Source organism: Nomascus leucogenys, chromosome 18 (genome assembly GCF_006542625.1).
Source record: "Nomascus leucogenys isolate Asia chromosome 18, Asia_NLE_v1, whole genome shotgun sequence".
NCBI classification, from domain to species: Eukaryota; Metazoa; Chordata; class Mammalia; order Primates; family Hylobatidae; genus Nomascus; species Nomascus leucogenys.
The window spans coordinates 40,885,104-40,904,385 of NC_044398.1; the positions used below are offsets into that span (position 1 = coordinate 40,885,104).

The window sequence follows — 19,282 nt, forward strand, 5'->3', positions numbered from 1 at the left end:
AGATGATTTCTGCAGTCTCTAAGCTGCCCCCTGCGCCTTATGTATTCATTTCTCCAGCTCTGCCTCTGGAATTTATTTGTTATTATCACCTGCTCTCAGGTACCCTCCTGAGTAGCTGGGTCTGCAGGTCTGTGCCAGCACACCAGCTAATTTTTGCACTTTTTTGTAGAGACAAGGTTGTGCCATGTTCCCCAGGCTGGTCACGAACTCCCAGGCTCAAGTGATGCACCCTCTTCAGCCTCCCAAAGTGCCGGGCATGTTACTTTGGACCGTCCTTCACATTCACTCCGGAAGTATCCCAATAAACTAGCTGTACTCACCAAAAAGGACTACTTATGTTCCTGAATAGTTGCCTGGGAGGGGCTGTTCAACTTCCTATCAAAATGGTATATGGGAATGTACTACATGAGTAACTCTCTTCCAGCTTTTTGTTGTGTGGCTACAAACTATTATATCTTTTTGCAATAAACACAAGAATTTCCATGTCCATTGTATTTCCAACTGCCCTCTTGGCCTAAAATGGATGCAGTGTACAATCATAGTTTAGAGGGGGCTAATCAGGACTGGAAAGAATATGAACAACACAAGGCACATCATTTGAAGAGAAACCAGTTTCAATTTCTCAGAGAATGTGAACAAAGGGAAACATGCCCTGCTTGAGAATAAATATAAAGTTCTTGCTGTTAAAATGCTGGGTAGAGTATGTAGTTGAATTGTAAAGTACAGACACTTTTACTCTACCCATCTGAGAAACAAGAACAATCCATTCATTGTACAGCATAACAAAGTGCTTGATACTTAAATACTTTGAATGAATGATTTTTCAGTGAGGGAACATATCTAAATAACCCTTACATCTCTCTCCTTTGTAGAATATAAAGGTAAGGGTGATACTAAATATTTCACAGTTTTTACAGTATGAGCGCTGTGAAGACCTGAATGGGCTAATGTCACTTAGCGAGGATCTTTCTTGTGAACCCGCTGGTGGATGTGAAGGTTGGAGCTCTGGCTGAAGCCCTTCCCACATTTGCTGCACTCATAGGGCTTCTCTCCAGTATGTACTCTCTGGTGGATGAGGAGTTTGGAACTCTGGCTAAATCCCTTCCCACACTTGCCACAGTGATAGGGCTTCTCTCCAGTGTGGACTCTGAGATGGATGCGAAGATCCGAGCTCTGGCTGAAACCCTTCCCACACTCATAGCATTGGTAAGGCTTCTCTCCCGTGTGGATGCACCGGTGAATGTGAAGGTTCGAGCTCTGACTGAAGCCCTTCCCACACTCACCACACTTGTAGGGCCTCTCTCCTGTGTGTACTCGCTGGTGGATGTGCAGGTTTGAGCGCTGACTGAAGCTCATACCGCACTCCCCACACTCATAGGGCTTCTCTCCAGTGTGGACTCGCTGGTGGATGTGCAGTTTGGAGCTCTGACTAAAGCCCTTCCCACACTTGTCACATTTATAAGGTTTCTCGCCTGTATGGACGGCATGATGGATGAGCAGGCTTGAGCTCCTGGTGAAGCCCTTCCCACACTTGTCACACTTATAAGGCTTCTCATCTGTGTGGACTGCCTGATGGATAAGCAGACTCGAGCTCCTTGTGAAGCCCTTCCCACATTGCTCACATTTGTAGGGTTTTTCTTCTGTGTGGTCTCTCTGATGAAGTAGTAGCTCTGAGCTTTGACTGAAGTTCTTACCACACTGACTACATTCATATTGTTTCTCTGCAGTGTGGATTTTCTCACATGGATGACCATCTGGGCTGGTGTTAAGTATTTTCCCACAGTTATTATGGTCACAGGGTTTCTCCTCTGTAGGAGCTCTCTGCTGACTACAACTGACCACCTGTGATTTCCATCCACGAATGTCTTTGCAATTACAGTCAATGGGATCCAAAGATTCTTTTAACTGGCCATTCTGGCAAGTTGCCTCACCGTTTAACAATGGCGAGGCCAGTTCTTGTCCATCAGACACCAGTTTAACTTGAAGGTTCTCTGAAGAACTTTCCCCCTTTATCACTTTTCTCTCAGTGCTTTCTTCCATTACAAAGAGATGTTTGCTTTCCTGATGATCCTGAGGCTCATTCTTACAGAACTTCACTGAAGAGTATTGTGTGTCTATTTGACTTGAGACTTTCAAAGGCAAATATGTTTCACTTTCAATGTTTTTGAAACAATCACTTTGAAGAGTCATCACACTGTCCCTCTTTCTGGAAATATGAGAAGATGCTTCTCCCCATTGTTGACAAGGGGAAATATCTAGTTCAGGCTCCCCATCCACTTCCCCTTGATGATTCACAATACAATCCTGACTTCCAGTAATTGTACTGGCCATGCCTTCCAAAACTAGCCAGGAGGAAAGCTCATGTAACAGATCCTGAAGTGTTTTCTGCTGAAGATTCTGCACAGAATTTTCATTCAAGTCTCCTAGGGAACAAAGACAATTCAGTGGTAAGAACAAAGGGTAGACTTCAAGATTTCAGAGTGAGAGTGCCTAAGGCCTGAAGGCTTAGTAACTAGGAAAACTTGTCCTTATAGTCATGTCCTTTGGGTTAAGGTCAGGTACATTTGTATCTGGGTACAAGACAGAAATTTTCTCTTGGCTTTTAAGCATAGCCAAGGAAAGTCTTTCCTAACTAATCCTATAGAAGGCTGTAAGTCCTATATCCTTGCTAAGAATAACATTTCATCTCATCTCACTTCATTTTTTTTTTGAGACAGAGTTTCACTCTGCTGCCCAGGCTGGAGTGCAGTGGCGTGATCTGGTCTCACTGCAACCTCCACCTCCCAGGTTCAAGCAATTTTCCCACCTCAGCCTCACAAGTAGCTGGGATTATAGGCACACGCCACCATGCCCAGCTAATTTTTGTATTTTTAGTAGAGGTGTGGTTTTTCCATGTTGACCAGGCTGGCCTCGAACTCCTGGCCTCAAATGATCCATCCGCGTCAGCCTCCCAAAGTGCTGGGATTACAGGCATGAGTCACCATACCTGGCCTACTTTCCTTTAAGTAAATTTGCATTTAATTGGTATTCTGCTTTCATAGGTGTGGGGGATACAAGGAAGAAAATATAAATCCTTTTGCTTAACAAGCTAAAGCTTCCTGGGAAGACAAATATACTCAATAATGATAATACTAAGTGAGTGGTGTAGATGAATGTATAGTACAATACAGTACAAGAGATGTATGCATAACCAGCCACGAAAGCACAGCAGAGGAACACTCAACTCAGACCCTGGTGTTTAGGAAGATTTCTGGGAGAAAATGACAGGAAAAAAAAAAGAAGTGAAACGTGGAGAGAAAATATGACACGTTAAAGAAAACTACAAGCGGCTTCTTATGAAGGAGACAAAAACAGTAAGAGTGGTGAAGAATGTGCCACCGAGGGGAAGTAAGGAGCCAGAGCAAAGGGCTTAGTGTCTAATAATGACGACCCTGGGGCTAAACCCTGAAGGGATTGAAAACTATTAAAGAATTTAAGTTCAGAGTGAAATGACTGACTTTGTGACAATAAACACCACTGGAAAGAAAGACTTTAGGTAGCGAGAGGGCTGCCACAGCAAATCAGAAGAAAAACGGGTAAGGATGATAGTTGTGGAGAGAATGGGAGAAATTTATTCTAGATCATATGATGACAAACTAAACCTAGAAGAGAAAGGAGGCACCAAGCCTGTTCTTTGGGATCCCTGCCTGAGTGACGGTATGGTGGTGCTATATAATCAGACAGGAAATGCAAGAGGAAGACGCTGAAGTAGGGAAGGCGGCAGAAACTCAAATCTGCCTTGTATAATCTGTGGTGTTGGTGGAACATTCTTGCAGTACTGGTTAGTAAGCTGTGAGATATATATAGGTCTGGAACTCCTGTGAGAGAACTGTGCTAGGAATACAGAGTTTAGACTTACTGGTATATTAAAAAACAAAAACAAAAACAACACCCTCCCCCAGACTTACTAAAGCAATTAGAGTGAATAGCCTAATATTACACTGAAATGACAAGAAATCCATAATACTCTTGGGAAAACAGAAAGGCTGACATCATCAGAATAAAAACATTGAGGAACTCCTAAATGATAAGCAGCAGATGGATTAGGAGTGATGGAGGAACTAGGGGAAAAAATGTACAGCTTAAATTATGTATAACAGAAGGCTTCTTCATGGGTAAAACATCTTAAGAAATCATAGAAATTCAATTACCAAACTCAGAATCAATAATTACAAAGTCAGGGAGCACTGAACCCATTTCTCTGGAGTCTATGTCTCAGAAAATAATAAACAATGATAAAGTAAGACATTTCTTAATTCAACTTAGGCATTCCTAACAGCTGTGCTAGTTTTTGCTGTTAGCAGCACTCTCCCAGCCCACCTTCTTCCTCTTAGAAATAGAAATATTGGATGGCTAGCAGCAGTGCCCTCATATAAAGCCTCAAGAATAAAATAAATGATCTGCCAAAGAAAGACTGCTAATAATATTAACTGGACTGAAGAGAGAAGCAGAGGTTGAGGTAATGTTGAACCTCCAAAATGCCCAATGGATTAAGGTACAAAAAAGAAGCAATTGACAACGTAAGTGCCCAGGATAAAACTTCAAGCTAAACTTTTTAATAGGAGTTCTGACAAGGAAGATAGCCCAGCGCTGGAAATGAAGAAGCAGGGCATGCCCCAGATAACTCAGTGGCAAAAGAGGTGGACTTAAAAAATGGCCTACACCACTGTGCAGGGGAGTACAGGGAATAGGAGGCCCACCTGAGGCTCAGCCCTAGCCCTTAGCCCACCTGTGGGGGGAGTTTACTGCCTGGGTAGCCCCCTTGCCCACGCATCCAGCTACAAAACAATTCAAATTTTTTCTTTTTCCCAAAATAAAACCTCAGCTAGCTCTGCCAACTGTCAAAAAAAAAAATAAAAAAATAAAAAAATAAAAGGCCTATAACATCCACCATCTGGATTCTTATTACCTCCTTCCCTAGCCCAGTCAGCAGAAGCGTCCCCTAAAGTAGAACACACATGCATGCCAAAGTGGGTCAAGCATGGGTTGTGTCCTACACTCCAATATCATGCTGAGAACACAAGAATTTTGAAAAAATATATAAGGAGACAAACAGAATTTAAAAGGTACATAATTAAAATCCCAAAAAAACTAGAGTGGATATCACATTTAAACACAACCTAATAATAAAATATAAACATATTGTATGAAAAATAATAATTCTAAATAAAATGACTGAAGATGATGATAGGTTATGTAACTTGTTTCCTAGATATGTGTCAGGCTGTTTTGGTCAAATGCCTGCAATCTAGATGAGTTAAATAGTAAAATGAACACATGGCTAAGATGGAAGATTGAGGAATTCTCCAAGAATGCATATGAAAAGACAGACAAATAGAAAGATAGAAGTCCATCTCCAAGGAGCTGCATGAGGACAGTGAAGATGGAACGCAGGGAGAGAAAATGATAAAAGAAATAACACAAAAAAATGTTTCCTAGAATTCAAGATTCAGGGCCCAATAAATGCTAAAAAATGGTATGTAAAAAGACCCAGAACTAAACATACTCTTTTAAAACCTCAGGACTTCAAGGAAAAAACAAACAAATAAACAAACAAAAAAACAGAAAATGCTAAAAGCTTCCAAACAGAAAAGCCAGGTTATGTGCAAATAAATGAGAATTATATTGACACTGAACAACTAATTGGCAATATTGCAAATCTTCAATATCTTCAAATTTTGGGTTAAAAGTCATTGTGAAATTATAATTTTTACCCAGCCAATTAACCATTTCAATGGGAGGAAAAAACAGACACTCTTTCGGACATGAAAAGATTCAATTACTAAAACAATCATTCAGAAATATACTATAGCAAAATTTTTTAAAATTTAAGAAAAAGGATACATGCTACAAGAAATAACAGTAAGCCAAGAAGTCAAGTCAATACATAATTAGGCCAGGCGTGGTGGTTCATGTCTGTAATCCCAGCATTTTGGGAGGTTGAGGCGAGGTGATTGCTTGAGCTCAAGAGTTCGAGACCAGTGTGTGCAACATGGCAAAACCCTCTCTCTACAAAATACAAAACAAAAACCCCCAAACCCCAAAACCATAGTTGAAAAATAAAAGAAAAAAATAAACAAAACTCTACAATAACAGTATGGAGTCAAAATCCCCCAAATAAAATATATTTTTAAAAAGCAAGTATTAGCTTCAGAGGAAAAATAAAAAAAGTAAAAAGGAACTATAATCATACTGTACTACTTGACTCTAGAGTGAACAACTAATTACAAAGTCAAAGCAATGTAAGCATTCATCACTGACATGACTCTAACATAAATTCTTGGGAGGCTAGGCATTTGGGGAGGTAATATAAAAAAGCTACATCCTCATCTATAATATGGGGAAGTCAATAGAAATTATAAAATATTGATAAACTGAGAAATAACAGTATATCACAATACACTAAATTTAAAGGATACTGAGGTACCATTTTCCACCTGTTACACTAGCACAAACCCAAAGTCTGAAGACACACATTACTTGTGAATGTAAACTGATATGAAGGACAGATATTTTGACAATTATCAATCAATGTCATAAATATATGCACTCAGCATTCCAACTTAGAGCTTTACACTTCAGATTTTCAGGCGTAATTTGTGAAATGACATTTACATGAGACAGCTCACTTTTTAAGGCCAATGACCAGAACCTGGATAGACAAGAGCTACAGACATGAAAGAAACTTTTCATTGTGTACGTTTTATATTTATTTTTTTAACCATGTGAATGCATTTATTGTTTACATGAGAGAGAAAAATAACAATATGTAAACATATTGTGTGGAGTAGGAAGACAAACCCAATATGGAACAGCTAGAAAGATGAAAACTGAGTGCCTTTGGAAGCCACACTGTGGCTGATGGAGCAGCAGAGTCAGGAAACAGGAATGTTTTTACTATGAGCTGTCCACACAACTTGTTTTAGCCAGGTGAGTATATCACTTTGTTTACAAATTTCAAAAGTAATGGCAAAAATGAAAAAGAAAAATGACAAAAGAAAAACAGGGCAGTTTGTAGCATTAAATCATGAAATGGGCTGAAATGATTAAATGGATTTTAAAGGATATTGCTTCAACAGCCATATTGTACAATACTTGGAAATGGCTAGTGGTTATAGAAATTATAGGTATATGAAAATGAATGGGGGAGGAATTTTATGAAAGGTGCATTTTAATGAAAATGTGATGTTAGCTTTTAAAAAAATGTTTAAAATAATATGAAGAATGAGGCCGGGCACGGTGGCTCATGCCTATAATCCCAGCACTTTGGGAGGCTGAGGTGGGTGGATTACTTGAGGTCAGGAGTTCGAGATCAGCCTGACCAACACGGTGAAACCCAGTCTCTTCTAAATATACAAAAAACAGCAGGGCATGGTAGCGGGCACCTGCAGTCCCAGGTACTCAGGAGGCTGAGTCAGGAGAAATCACTTGAACCCGGGAGGTGGAGCTTACAGTGAGCCGAGATTGTGCCACTGCACTCCAGCCTGGGCGACAGAGTGCGACTTTGTCTAAAAGAAGAAAAAGAAGAAGAAATAGAAAAAAAAATATGAAGAATGAGTGTATAACATTAGGAGAAAATACTCACATAAGAAAAGTGGTCCTTTTATAGGGAGTTAACATGGCAGAAAAAAGCTCTAACACATACTGCATAAAACAGCACATTAAAAATACGCACAGTGTAATCTCATAAAATTTTAATACATATACTTGTAATGTACGTACATAAGTACAGAGTCCATAGAAAGTGATTTGATTTCATATTATACTGTGTTGTTTGAATTTTTCAGACTTTTACGTCTTGCATAAAAGAAAAATGTTGAACAAGTATGTTCCATTTTATGTTAATAACAATGAAAACCTAGAGCAGAGCTTGAAATTGGAAGCCCATCTCCTACTTCATTTTTGTCTACTTGTAAATCACTCTCTACAGAGCAGTCACAGTGATACTGGGACAATCAGAGCATACCATTCCCTGATACGATGGCTGCCCATTGAAGATAAATATACTTTTTTTTTTTTTTGAGATGGGGTCACACGGTGTCTCCTAGACTGGAGTGCACTGGCGCTATCTCAGCTCACTGCAACCTCCACCTCCTGGGCTCAAGTGATTCTCCCACCTCAGCCTCCCAAGAAGCTGGGATTACAGGCATGTGCCACCACGCCTGGCTAATTTTTTGTCATAAATCCACTTTTTACCAGTGCCTTCAATGCCATAACTGAGCCAGGCCGTGTTCACCACCTCTTCTCAGTCCTTCTTAGATGCACCCTGTGGTCTACCACACTCCTCCTTCCAGGTCTTTGGGTTTCCTCTTGCGTGGTTCTCTTTGCCTGGAATGTTCTTTCCCTCCCTAGCCACCTGTTTAAACTATTGATCCCTTAGCTCCCAGTTTAATGTCACTTCAGAGGCTCTCCCTAAGACACATACACAACCCACATTCCATCACATGCCTTTGTTCTCTCAGAGCAGTGTTCCATTCTTCATAGGACTTACCGACTATATAGTAATACTCCAAAGAATGACATCATAAATGATGTTTAAAGGAGACAAGTGTACGTGCAACATCTAACTTGGGCTTGAAAACCGATGGCAACAATCTGACTAATTTTTACCCTATTTTAAGCGTTAAACAGACTCATTTTAGGGCAACATCTGTGGAATCTAGGAGTGTTAATAAACTTAAAAGAAGTTAAAGTTAAAAAAGAATTGGTGGGAGATTTCAGATACTGAGGACGAGAAGAGAGAAACTTTTTTTTTTTTTGAGACAGGGTCTCACTCTGTTGCCCAGGCTACAGCCTGGAGATCTTTGCTTGCTGCAGCCTGGAGAATTTTGCTCTCTGAAGCCTCAACCTCTCTGGCTTAGGTGATCCTCCCACCTCAGCCTCCCAAGTAGCTAGGACTACAGGTGTATGCCACCAGGCCCGGCTAATTTTTTATATTTTTTGTAGAAGGGGTTTTGCCATGTTGCCCAGGCTGATCTCCAACTCCTGGGCTCAAGTGATCCTCCTGCTTCTGCCTCCCAAAGTGCTGGGATTACAGGCATGAGCCACCACGCCTGGCCCAAGAGAAATTGAATATAGTCATGGCCTATTTCTAAACTAGGAGACTGGAACAACTTTAATACTGACAAAAGTGGGAATATAAGAAGGGAACTTAACTGTGCACATGTACCCTAAAACCTAAAGTATAATAATAATAATAAAAAAAGAAGGGAACTTAAAAAGGAAAATAGTTGTAGGCTTACCAAAATAGAAAGGAGAGTTGAACACCATTAAATGTGTTACAGCTCCTCCTATAAGTGGACATACCATGCATTCTCAGGGGCAATAATGTCCTCAAGGGGTGAGAATTGGTTCATAGGGGGCAGAACAAATCTTTTTATTTTATTTTTTGGGATGGAATCTCACTCTGTCACCCAGGCTGGAGTGCAGTGGCACGATCTCGGCTCACTGCAACCTCCACCTTCCGGGTTTAAGCAATTCTCCTGCCTCAGCCTCCTGAGTAGCTGGGATTACAGGCACCCGCCACCAGGCCCAGCTAGTTTTTGTATTTTTAGTAGAGATGGGGTTTTGCCATGTTGGCCAGGCTGGTCTCGAACTCCTGACCTCAGGTGATCCGCCTGCCTCGGCCTCCCAAAGTGCTGGGATTATAGGCGTGAGCCACCACACCTGGCCAAACAAATCTTACATATTATGCTGGTTTGGGACTCACAAAAACAATCCTACCTGACAAAACCTTATTCCTTCATACTTAATTTCTCTAAAGGAGAAATTTAATTTGTCTCCTTTTGGCAGGGAGAGAGTAATGATAAAGAAAAAGGCCGAGAAACACTGATGATGTAACTTAAAACCAAAGAGCCCTTTGAGATTTCAAGTTAGAAAAAAGAAAGAAGCCGGGAGATCAAGACCAGCCTGGCTAACATGGTGAAACCCCGTCTCTACTAAAAAGACAAAAAATTAGCCGGGCATGGTGGCATGCGCCTGGAGTCCCAGCTACTCATGAGTCTGAGGCAGGAGAATTGCTTGAACCCGGGAGGCGGAGGTTGCAGTGAGCCCAGATCACGCCACCGCACTCCAGCCTGGGTGACAGAACAAGACTCCATCTCAAAAAAAAAAAAAAAAAAAAAAATAAATAAATAAAAAGAAGCCAGAGAATCTGCAGAGAAAAGGACTAAGAGAGAAGCTGGAGGAAACAGAAAAATTATGATTTCATGCATAACAAAGAATTTCAAGAGAAGGTCAACACTATAGAAACCATCAGTAAAACTGATAATGGTAAATATGCTGAAATAAAAATTAAAAAAGGAACAAACTCTGAAAGAGACAAAAGTTCAGTGGTGACTTCCAAGTGGGCAATTTTGGTACAAGAACAGAGCACAGGCACTGGGGTTTATATAAAGAATGTGGAAAGGCCTGGTTCACTACCTGGAGGTAACCACTTTGCCCTGTAGCATTCTCTTTACTCCCAAGGATGAGCTGAAAATAGAAACTGAAAGGCTACGGTTACTGAGGGAAGAGAACCAGGGCCCCACTGTGGACTGAGGGAGGCAAAAACCCTGAAAGCGAACGTGATGGCACATTTTTCAGTTTTTTTTTTTTTTTAGACATGGTCTCACGGTCACCAGGGCAGGACTGCAGTAGTGTCATCTCGGCTCACTGCAACTCTGCCTTCCCGGCTCAAGGGGTCCTCCCACCTCAGCCTCCTGGGTAGCTGGGATTACAGGTAACTGCCACCATGTCCTGCTAATTTTTGTATATTTTGTAGAGACAGGGTTTCGCTGTGTTGCCCAGGCTGGTCTCAAACTCATGAGCTCAAGCCATCTGCCCGCCTCAGCCTCCCAAAGTGCTGGGATTATAGGCATGAGCCACTGTGCCTGGCCACTTTTCAGTGTTTTTTGTAGAATGGCTGCTTTTGGCTATAAAATGGCAAGTTCACATGGTTCAACCTAGTAGGTATACATTCATCTCCCCATCTAATTAAAGTTCTTTATGAACATATTTTTTAATGGCTACATACTTTTCTGTGATCCATGATAATTTGCCTGACCAATCCCCTGTGATACATTTAGTGGGTAAATAATTTTTTCACTATTTTAGATAATTCTATAATGAATATCTTTGTTCGCAATTTTCAGTTAAAATTACTAATTATTGCTTTAGACTAGAGATCTAAAAAATGAATTACTGCATTTGAAAATGTTTAAGTCTCCTTGATTCAGGCAGTCAAAAAGTGTTTTATCTGGCCGGGTGTGGTGGCTTATGCCTGTAATCCCAGCCACTCCGGAGGCTGAGGCAGGAGAATCACTTGAACCTGGGAGGTGGAGGTTGCAGTGAGCCGAGATCGTGCCACTGCACTCCAGACTCCAGCCTGGGCGAAAGAGGGAGACTCCATGTCAAAAACAAAAACAAAAACAAAAACAAAAACAAAAGACTCCATCTCAAAACAACAACAACAACAACAAAAGTGTTTTATCTATCTGCAGGGTATGAGAGTGTCTCACCACAAGTTTTGATTATTTTTGGGAGGGGAGAGGGATGAATTCCTGAATGTGTAAGAAAAGAAATAATGGAAACTGGATATTGCCAGGGAGGGGGAGGACATTCAATGAAAAATAAAGTCCAAGCAAAGATGGCACAAGACCAATGTGGGGGAAATGTGGGGAAAGACAAGAGTACAGAGAAGCAAGTGACCATTACTGGGAAAGACCACAACCTCCTGTAGAGGTAGAAGGGAAGTGAATAGATCAGGTAAAACAGTAGCACATAGGAAACATCCTAGAAGTCCCTGCTTTCGACACAGACTGCAAGATAACAGGCAACTCCTGGAACATTGAAAAAGGACTCCTCTGTTGTGGATTAGCCTGGCTTATAACTTGCCATGATGCCTGGTGCTCTTTGGGGTTCACTTGCTATTATATAATGATCTTTATTTTGCTCTGAGAGATCACATTTCAGAAACTCACAGGGATTGGGTGATTGTGTAGAAAGCAAAATCAGTCCCACCTCTGGCTTATAAAGGATGGAAAAGGTATGGTTTTTGAGACGACCCAGTAAAACTACCATTCTCCAATTCTTATCAAGTTCTTTAGCTGCTTAGAATAGTCAGAAAACATCCTTTTGTGTCAAAAAGGAAGTTGGAAACAAAGAGGCCAATGGGCAGGTGTCCAAATTCACATGTCCTTACCCACCAAGACCAAGTTTCTGTAGTTGCCCAGCATCACAGCTCTGCACAGCTTCCTGGGAGGAGTCCAGGTGGCCTCACTCCTCCTCGGTGAAGGCCACAGAGGCATCCTTGAATGTAACTGGTTCCTAAAACATTAAGCACATTCCTTCTCAACAAACAACCATCTGCATAAATGCCCTGGAAGTGGGGTGAAGTCAGCAGCGCTGGAAAAGTTAAGAAAGGTATAGAAGAAGTTTGCAGCTCAGGGGATCTGAGTGAGCTAAGCCAAGTTTTGTTGGGAAGTCTTTCCTTTCTCACTTACTTGGCTACTTCCATCCAAATCATTTCCCTCCTGCCCACAACATGTCTATGCTCAAGTTCTCAGCTACTGAATCTTTCTGTGTCACTCTCTTCTTGTGTCATTGCTGAGTTGTCATCTTTACCCCATTCCCACCATTATCCTGACAACCGCAGGAACAATTTACCCAACACTCTGACCTCGCATTTCTTAATCTCCACAGTGCCAATGATCTCAGCCACATTTCATCAAACTGTAATAACCATAATCGGGAATAGTCCACTACCTGGACCCCTCTACTCTTAAAATATTAATCTCTCTAATATCCTACAAGTTAAAAATCACTTCTTATGCTTTCTGTTCTTCCTCTTCTAAACTAAGTAGTTGAACATTCCTGGGAAAATAAAATAGCACATATACACACAGCCATAAAACACTCTCCTGAGGGATCCCTTGACTTAAAATACCATTCACTGCCAAATATTTATTTCCAGCCCTAACCTCTTACCTCACCTCCAGACTCCAGCTTTCTACTTTTTAACATCTACACTGGGACGTCTAAAAGTGCTTAAAACTTAACAGGCCCTGGCTGGGCACGGTGGCTCACGGCTGTAATCGCAGCATTTGGGGAGGCCGAGGTGGGTGGATCACTTGAGGTCAAGAGTACGAGATCAGCCTGGCCAACATGGTGAAACCTCGTCTCTACTGAAAATACAAAAATTAGCCAGGCGTGGTGGTGCATGCCTGTAGTCCCAGCTACTCAGGAGGCTGAAGTGGAAGGATCTCTTGAACCCGGGAGGCGGAGGTTGCAGTGAGTCGAACAAACAAACAAAAAACAAAAAACTTAACAGGCCCCAACAGAACTCCTGCTCCAGCAATATCCATCAGCATCTGCTCTTCCCTGGTCATCCCCATTTTAGTAAACAGCCACACAAACCACTCAATTGTTCAAACCAAAATCCCCGAAGTCATTTCATTCTCATCCTCACATCTCACCCATCACCCACCTCCTTTACCACTAAAGCATATTGGCATCCACCCAGCTCCCCTGCCCTGCACCGTCACCTCTCTAGGCCTAGGCAGCACTTGCTCTCACCCACACCAACTTCCTGGTTGGTCTGACTCTACTCTTCCTCCCCCAAACATGAGTTTTCCACATGACAGCCAAGGTGATCTTTTAAAACAAAAACAAGGCCAAGCATGAAACCCTCCAAAGGCTTTTCAGTGGCCATCGAGTAAAATCCAGACTCTTCATCCTGGCCCGTGAGGCTCTCCTGTCACCTTCCCAACCTAGGCCTCTCTTATGATCATATTCAGCACCAGTGACCCAGCAGGCCCTTGAACCGCATCAAACTCATTGTAGCTTCTGCGCTAGCTGCCCTCTCCATTCCTCATGATTCAGCTCTCAGTCCAACTGTTGCCTCTTCAGAAAGCATGTCACTGACCATCTAATCCACTGGAGCATCCTGTATCTATCATCTTCCTGGTTTAATTTAATTAATTTCTTCTTATAACTTATGCCTTACCTTATTTTCTTATTTATTCACTTGCTTTCTTATTTACTGTCTCTCCTTGCTGAGATTTAAATTCCTCAAGAACAGAGAGGCTGCCTCGTTTGTTCATGACTGCATCCCCAAGACCTCACGCAGGGCCTGACACATAAAGGGAGTCCAAATATTTATTCAGTCAATGTCAGCAAATCTGGTTCCCTTCAGGGCTCTGTCTGATGAAGCAATGCTTCTTAAACTACCTGTGGTGAAGAACCAGTTTTTTGTTTTTGTTTTTCAAACTCTCAATTTCAGTACTTATATCTGCACAGTGCATGGGCTGGCACCACTGTCTAAGGCACAGTTTCAAAAGTAAAGTGATAGAATATATAAACAGTCATAAAGGCTGTCTCATAAATTTGATCAGCTAAGCCAGCTTCAGCCTGAGGCTAAAGAGGCACCACTCCCTCCTTCCTTGGGCCTGCCCTGCAGGAGTGACATGACTTACCCAACTTGTCACCAGTGGGCAAGGATGAGGGTAAAGATGAAGGTAAGAATGGGTGCTGTCTCCCAAGCTTTCTGTTCAAGGTCACTGGTCTCCACTCTGAGGAAGAGGGCTGGAAAAGGAGGCTCAAGCCCCGGAGTAAAGGTGGGACAAACAAGCAGAAGCAAAGGTTGCTGCCTTCAAGCCCCATCACCACATCCTTTAGCAAGGCATGACTCATGGCATATTAAAAGCAAGTGGACTGGCTGCTCTTCCCAACCAGACTTTGTCTTCAGACCACACAGAAAAAAAAAATTTCTTTCTGTTTAAGGCTAATCTCTTCCTGTGCATTCTAGATCAAATCCCTTCTTCTGTCTTCAGAGATGCAAGCCCACCAATTATCTTTTCTCTCCCTTATTTTTTATCCGTCTTCCATCCAGTCATCTGGATTGTCTAATCCTCCTTCTCTACCTCAACAATATTCACACCATTTCAGATCCTGTCAATTCTGCCTCCTAAATTTCCCTCCAATGTGTTACCTCTTTTCCATTTCCACTGCCAGTCTGAGTAAGACCCTTATTTTTTTTCTTACCTAGGCTACAATAACTCCTTACCAATTCTTTGTAGTACAATTTTTGTCATCTTTCAGTCCCTAGGTTAGACAACCAGAATTATTAATTTTTTAAGGTCCTCAAGATAAAATGGCAGGTGGGATTTCATTCTGAGAAGGGAAAGGATATGTTGGTGGACTACTAACTTTGTGGTAGGTAAAAAAATGACAGGAGTAGACCAAATGAGAAGAATCATTGTGACAAGGGAAGGGAGAAAAGGAAAGGAAATAGTGCTCCTGTTAAAGCAAGACAAAGCTGGGACTGAAACACTGAATAATCAACAGTCTTCCCAGGTATCAGTGGCACTAAGGAGTCACTCCAAGGCTGTGCTCTTGCTCACAGTGGGGAGAGCAGACTCAATATTCTAAAGGCCAACCAAAGAGGAAGGTCACAAGATCAATCGTTTCCTGTTTCTATCAGACAAATGTCAACTTCCTCAGAACTACATACATGCCATCATGTGGCCTCCCACTTCTTTCCAGAGCCCATCTCTGCTGTATCTAACAATTTACTTTGAAGTGGAAAAGCAGGAAGAGGCACACTAGATTACCTGGAGTCATTCAACACATCGCACTTGAGTCTAGCACAGTCCTTTCTATAATAAGCCCTAACTTACTGAGTTCTCCCATCCATTTTGGAGCTTTCAGTCTCAGGACAATAGCCTCTTTCTGAAGCATGAGGATGAGTTAGAATTCTCCTCCTCTGAGATCTCATAGCATCTTTCACATCCCTCTACTACAGCTATTAAATCTGTCTCCCAAGTTGGCTGGAAGATTCTGAAGGATAGGGGCTACACTCAACTCATCTTTGTTGTTTGAGACAGTCTCACCCTGTTGCCCAGGTTGGAGTGCAGTGGCATGATCTCGGCTCACTACAACCCCGACCTCCCGGGTTCAAGAGATTCTCCTGCCTCAGCCTCCTGAGTAGCTGGGATTACAACAGGCACCAACATGACCAGCTAATTTTTGTATTTTTAGTAGAGATGAGGTTTCACTATGTTGGCCAGGCTGGTCTCAAACTCCTGACCGCAGGTGATCCTCCCCACTCAGCCCCCCAAAGTACTGGGATTACAGGTGTGAGCCACCATGCCTGGCCTCAACTCATCTTTAAATCCCCGGCAACTACCACAATTGACTTGGAATCTGAAAGATAAATATAAATTCACATTCAATTTAAATGAATAATAATACAACTAAAGGAAAACTTACAGATAGTCAAGCCCAAGACCCTCAGTTTACAGATGAAAAAAATCAAAGTTCATAAGGGTGAAGTGACTTACCCAATGTCACAGAGGAAGGGCAGGGTTAACTAAGACTCCTGCCTTTTAGCAGACTTAAGGACAATGTGTGGTACATAGAAAACACACAGTGCTTGGAGTGAAGTCCTTCCTTTAAATTAAAAAAGTTGTGTAACACACATCAGAATCTCAAAATTTACTAAACTAGCAATCCCTAGTTGCAGCGGCAGTGCATAATTAATCATTAGGGAGCAGGCAGAAGCGAAGGAAGGAAAATGTATTGATTCTAAGGTTAATCTCCCTTGAAGCCCTCAATTACTTTTCAGGGCACAGAGAAGCCATGCTGTCAGTACCTCAAGACAGCTTACTATCCTCTAAACAGATTTTTTCTAAGAGCTCATGTGTGTGAGGGCTGTATTTGCCAAGCAAAAAGACGGCCTTTGCTGGTAGTGTTAAAAAACATTTTTTTTTCCTTAAAATGCAGTCTGGTATTTTATTCAAACAACTTCTGATGTGATGACCTGTTTAGTTAATGGAGAAAGAACAGCCTGAAGTTAGAAAACACAGGGTTTATTTCTGGCCTTCTGCTCTCTGCAACAAAGGACAAGGCACTTTCCTTCGGCTCTCTGAGTTAGCCGAGTTAGAGCTCTCCACCATAAAATGCCAGGACAGGGCAAAGAGGGGGCCGACCATCTCAAACACCCTGGGATACTAAGTGGGGGCTGACCATCTCAAATACCCTGGGAGTCTAAGGGTTAATTTTGAGGTAACCTCCTATGATGGTTTTACGGAGACAAATGAGAACTCTCTTTAAAAAAGTACGACTTGGTAATTTAAAATTTACTGGAACAGTTAAATATGTAGACATGCTAGTGAAAGAGAGCAAATCAACCTGATTATAAAGGATGAATAACTCATTTTACCTACCCTAGAGACACTTACATCAAGTGTATAGAGAGATATTTCACAATAAACCTTTGGATGTACAAAGATCAACAGAATAAAAAAGGAGTGAAACTCTCCTTTCACTACGTCTGGAAGAGAGAAGGAAGCTTAGTTCTTAAAAAAAACACCACAGAGAGTTCTGATGCATAGCCTGGTTGAAAAGCATTTCTAGAGTGATTTTGTAACCACTGTGCTGCCATTTAACGAATTTCCTCGTTTTTGACTCTTTCATAGTTAATAAATTATCACGATTAATATGCATTTTTTTGTGTACAGGTAATATAATATGTTCATCAAAATGGTAAGCTCCTTGACGAAAAGCACCGTGGTTTATCATTCTATCTGTTTTGCTGAGACCACTTAGCACTGGGATGAGTATGGAATAGCTTGGAATGACTTTCAATGTGAGTGAAATGTCTGGCAGGAAAAGGCAGGCTTTGAGAGGCTCCCCAGGAGGGCACAGCCCACTGCTCTGAGGAGTGGAATAAATTCTTGGAGGCAGGATGGGCCACTGAAAACTCTCTGTGCAGACCCTGGTGACATCATCTGCTAGCTACATGTCCTTAGTATCTTAATGTCCCTACATCCATAGCTATAAAATACCGTACTGGGGGCCTGTCAATAAAGAAAACAACACATGGCACAGGGACATTTCAGGGAGATGGCATTTTAGGAGAAATGGAACGCCAACTCACCTGGACCTTGGTCATTTCTTACTCCCAGGGGGGATGGATTCCTGGAAAGTCAGAGTTAGGGAAAGAGAAAAAGCCATGAAAATCAAGTCCAGCAAGACTGCAGGGAAAAAGTTACTTCGCTCCTGCCTCTGACACTTCTTCAGTCAACCCTTCCACTCACACTCCCTCCATCAGGTGAGAGGTGACGCATTTTCTGTCACCACCTTCATCTCTCTCCACAGGGCTTTCGATTAAACAAGCCAAGTCTTCCCCCCAAAACCAAGAGGCTAAGTAAATTCCGCAGCCGCCGGCAGCTCTAAGCCGTGCCCATTTCCTCTGACGTTTCCGATCTCTGTCCTAAAGTTCTACTTAAGAGGTGGAGCTTCTCGGGATGGATTTCGGTTGCCCAAGACGCCTTCCCCGACCTCATTCTCTGAGGAGCCTGGCTCGTTCCTGCGGTGCGAAGGGGGCTCAGATGCAAGCTCTTTTCAGCGAAGGCAGTGCTGCGGACAGAAACCTCAGTCTCTTACAGGAGCCCCCCTCCGTCGCCTAACGTCCACCGAAAACCCCCCTGCAATAACGCCCGTCACAGGCGAGGAAAAGGCCAGCATGGCCAACCACGAAGCCCCCAGCCGGGCCAGGCCAGAGTTCGGCCAGGAGGGAGGAGGGGCCATCGAAGGCGCGGCCGCTCAGCTGCAGGGCCCGACAGGCTTCTGTGTGGCCGCAGCCCGGCCCCGTGGGCGCACCAGCTCGGAAATGCAGTGCCAGGACACACGTGCCGCCGCGGGCCGCGCCTCTGCTGGTCGCGTGCCCTACCATCGCCGCCCTCCAGGCTTCCGCAGCTCGGCGGCCCAGCGCCTTCCCCGCGGCACACCCATTTCCTGACCCCCGAACGCCTTTGCAGCGGCTGGGGAAGCCCGGCCAGTCTCACCTCCCACGTGGAACCCCACGCCTGCAGGGGCCAGATTCCGGATGCTGACCGCTCGCGCGCCTAGGGCCCCGAAATACAAGTCCCAGCAAGCCGCGGGCGAGCCACGCCCACTTCCGGCGCGGGCTACGGAGCTCTGCGCTGTGCGGAGCCGGATTCTTGGGCGGAGGGGACCATCTTTGAGTCAGCGACGCGTGTATTCAGGTCCTCCTCGTCGTTTTTTGTTACAAACAAATAAGAATTATTTTAGGAATACCTGTTAAGGTGATTTTCATTTGTTAAAATACTATTGGGGGAAAAGGATGTAAATACCCATAATTTCATCTTTACCTTTAAAAACATTCTGAAGTGAATATTTGCCATTCGGCATCTTCCATCTCACCTCTGAAGTTCATCCATTTAACAGATATTAATTGAGA

General features: G+C 42.8%; 1 protein-coding gene across 2 annotated transcripts; it reads right to left on the bottom strand.

Moving 5' to 3' along the window:
* Positions 1-596: 596 nt before the first annotated feature.
* Positions 597-18,937, bottom strand: ZNF239 (zinc finger protein 239). Of its 2 annotated transcripts, XM_030798663.1 has the most exons (3): positions 18,867-18,937; positions 17,957-17,997; positions 597-2,423 (listed from the first exon to the last, which is right to left on the bottom strand). In XM_030798663.1, the coding sequence occupies exon 3, from the start codon at positions 2,329-2,331 to the stop codon at positions 955-957; it is 1,377 nt and encodes a 458-aa protein (XP_030654523.1). In that variant the 5' UTR covers positions 2,332-2,423; positions 17,957-17,997; positions 18,867-18,937; the 3' UTR covers positions 597-954. The 2 variants fall into 2 exon arrangements, with proteins under 2 accessions (XP_030654523.1, XP_030654524.1); XM_030798664.1 differs by lacking the exons at positions 17,957-17,997; positions 18,867-18,937 and adding an exon at positions 12,225-12,775.
* Between the last annotated feature and the right edge of the window lie 345 nt (positions 18,938-19,282).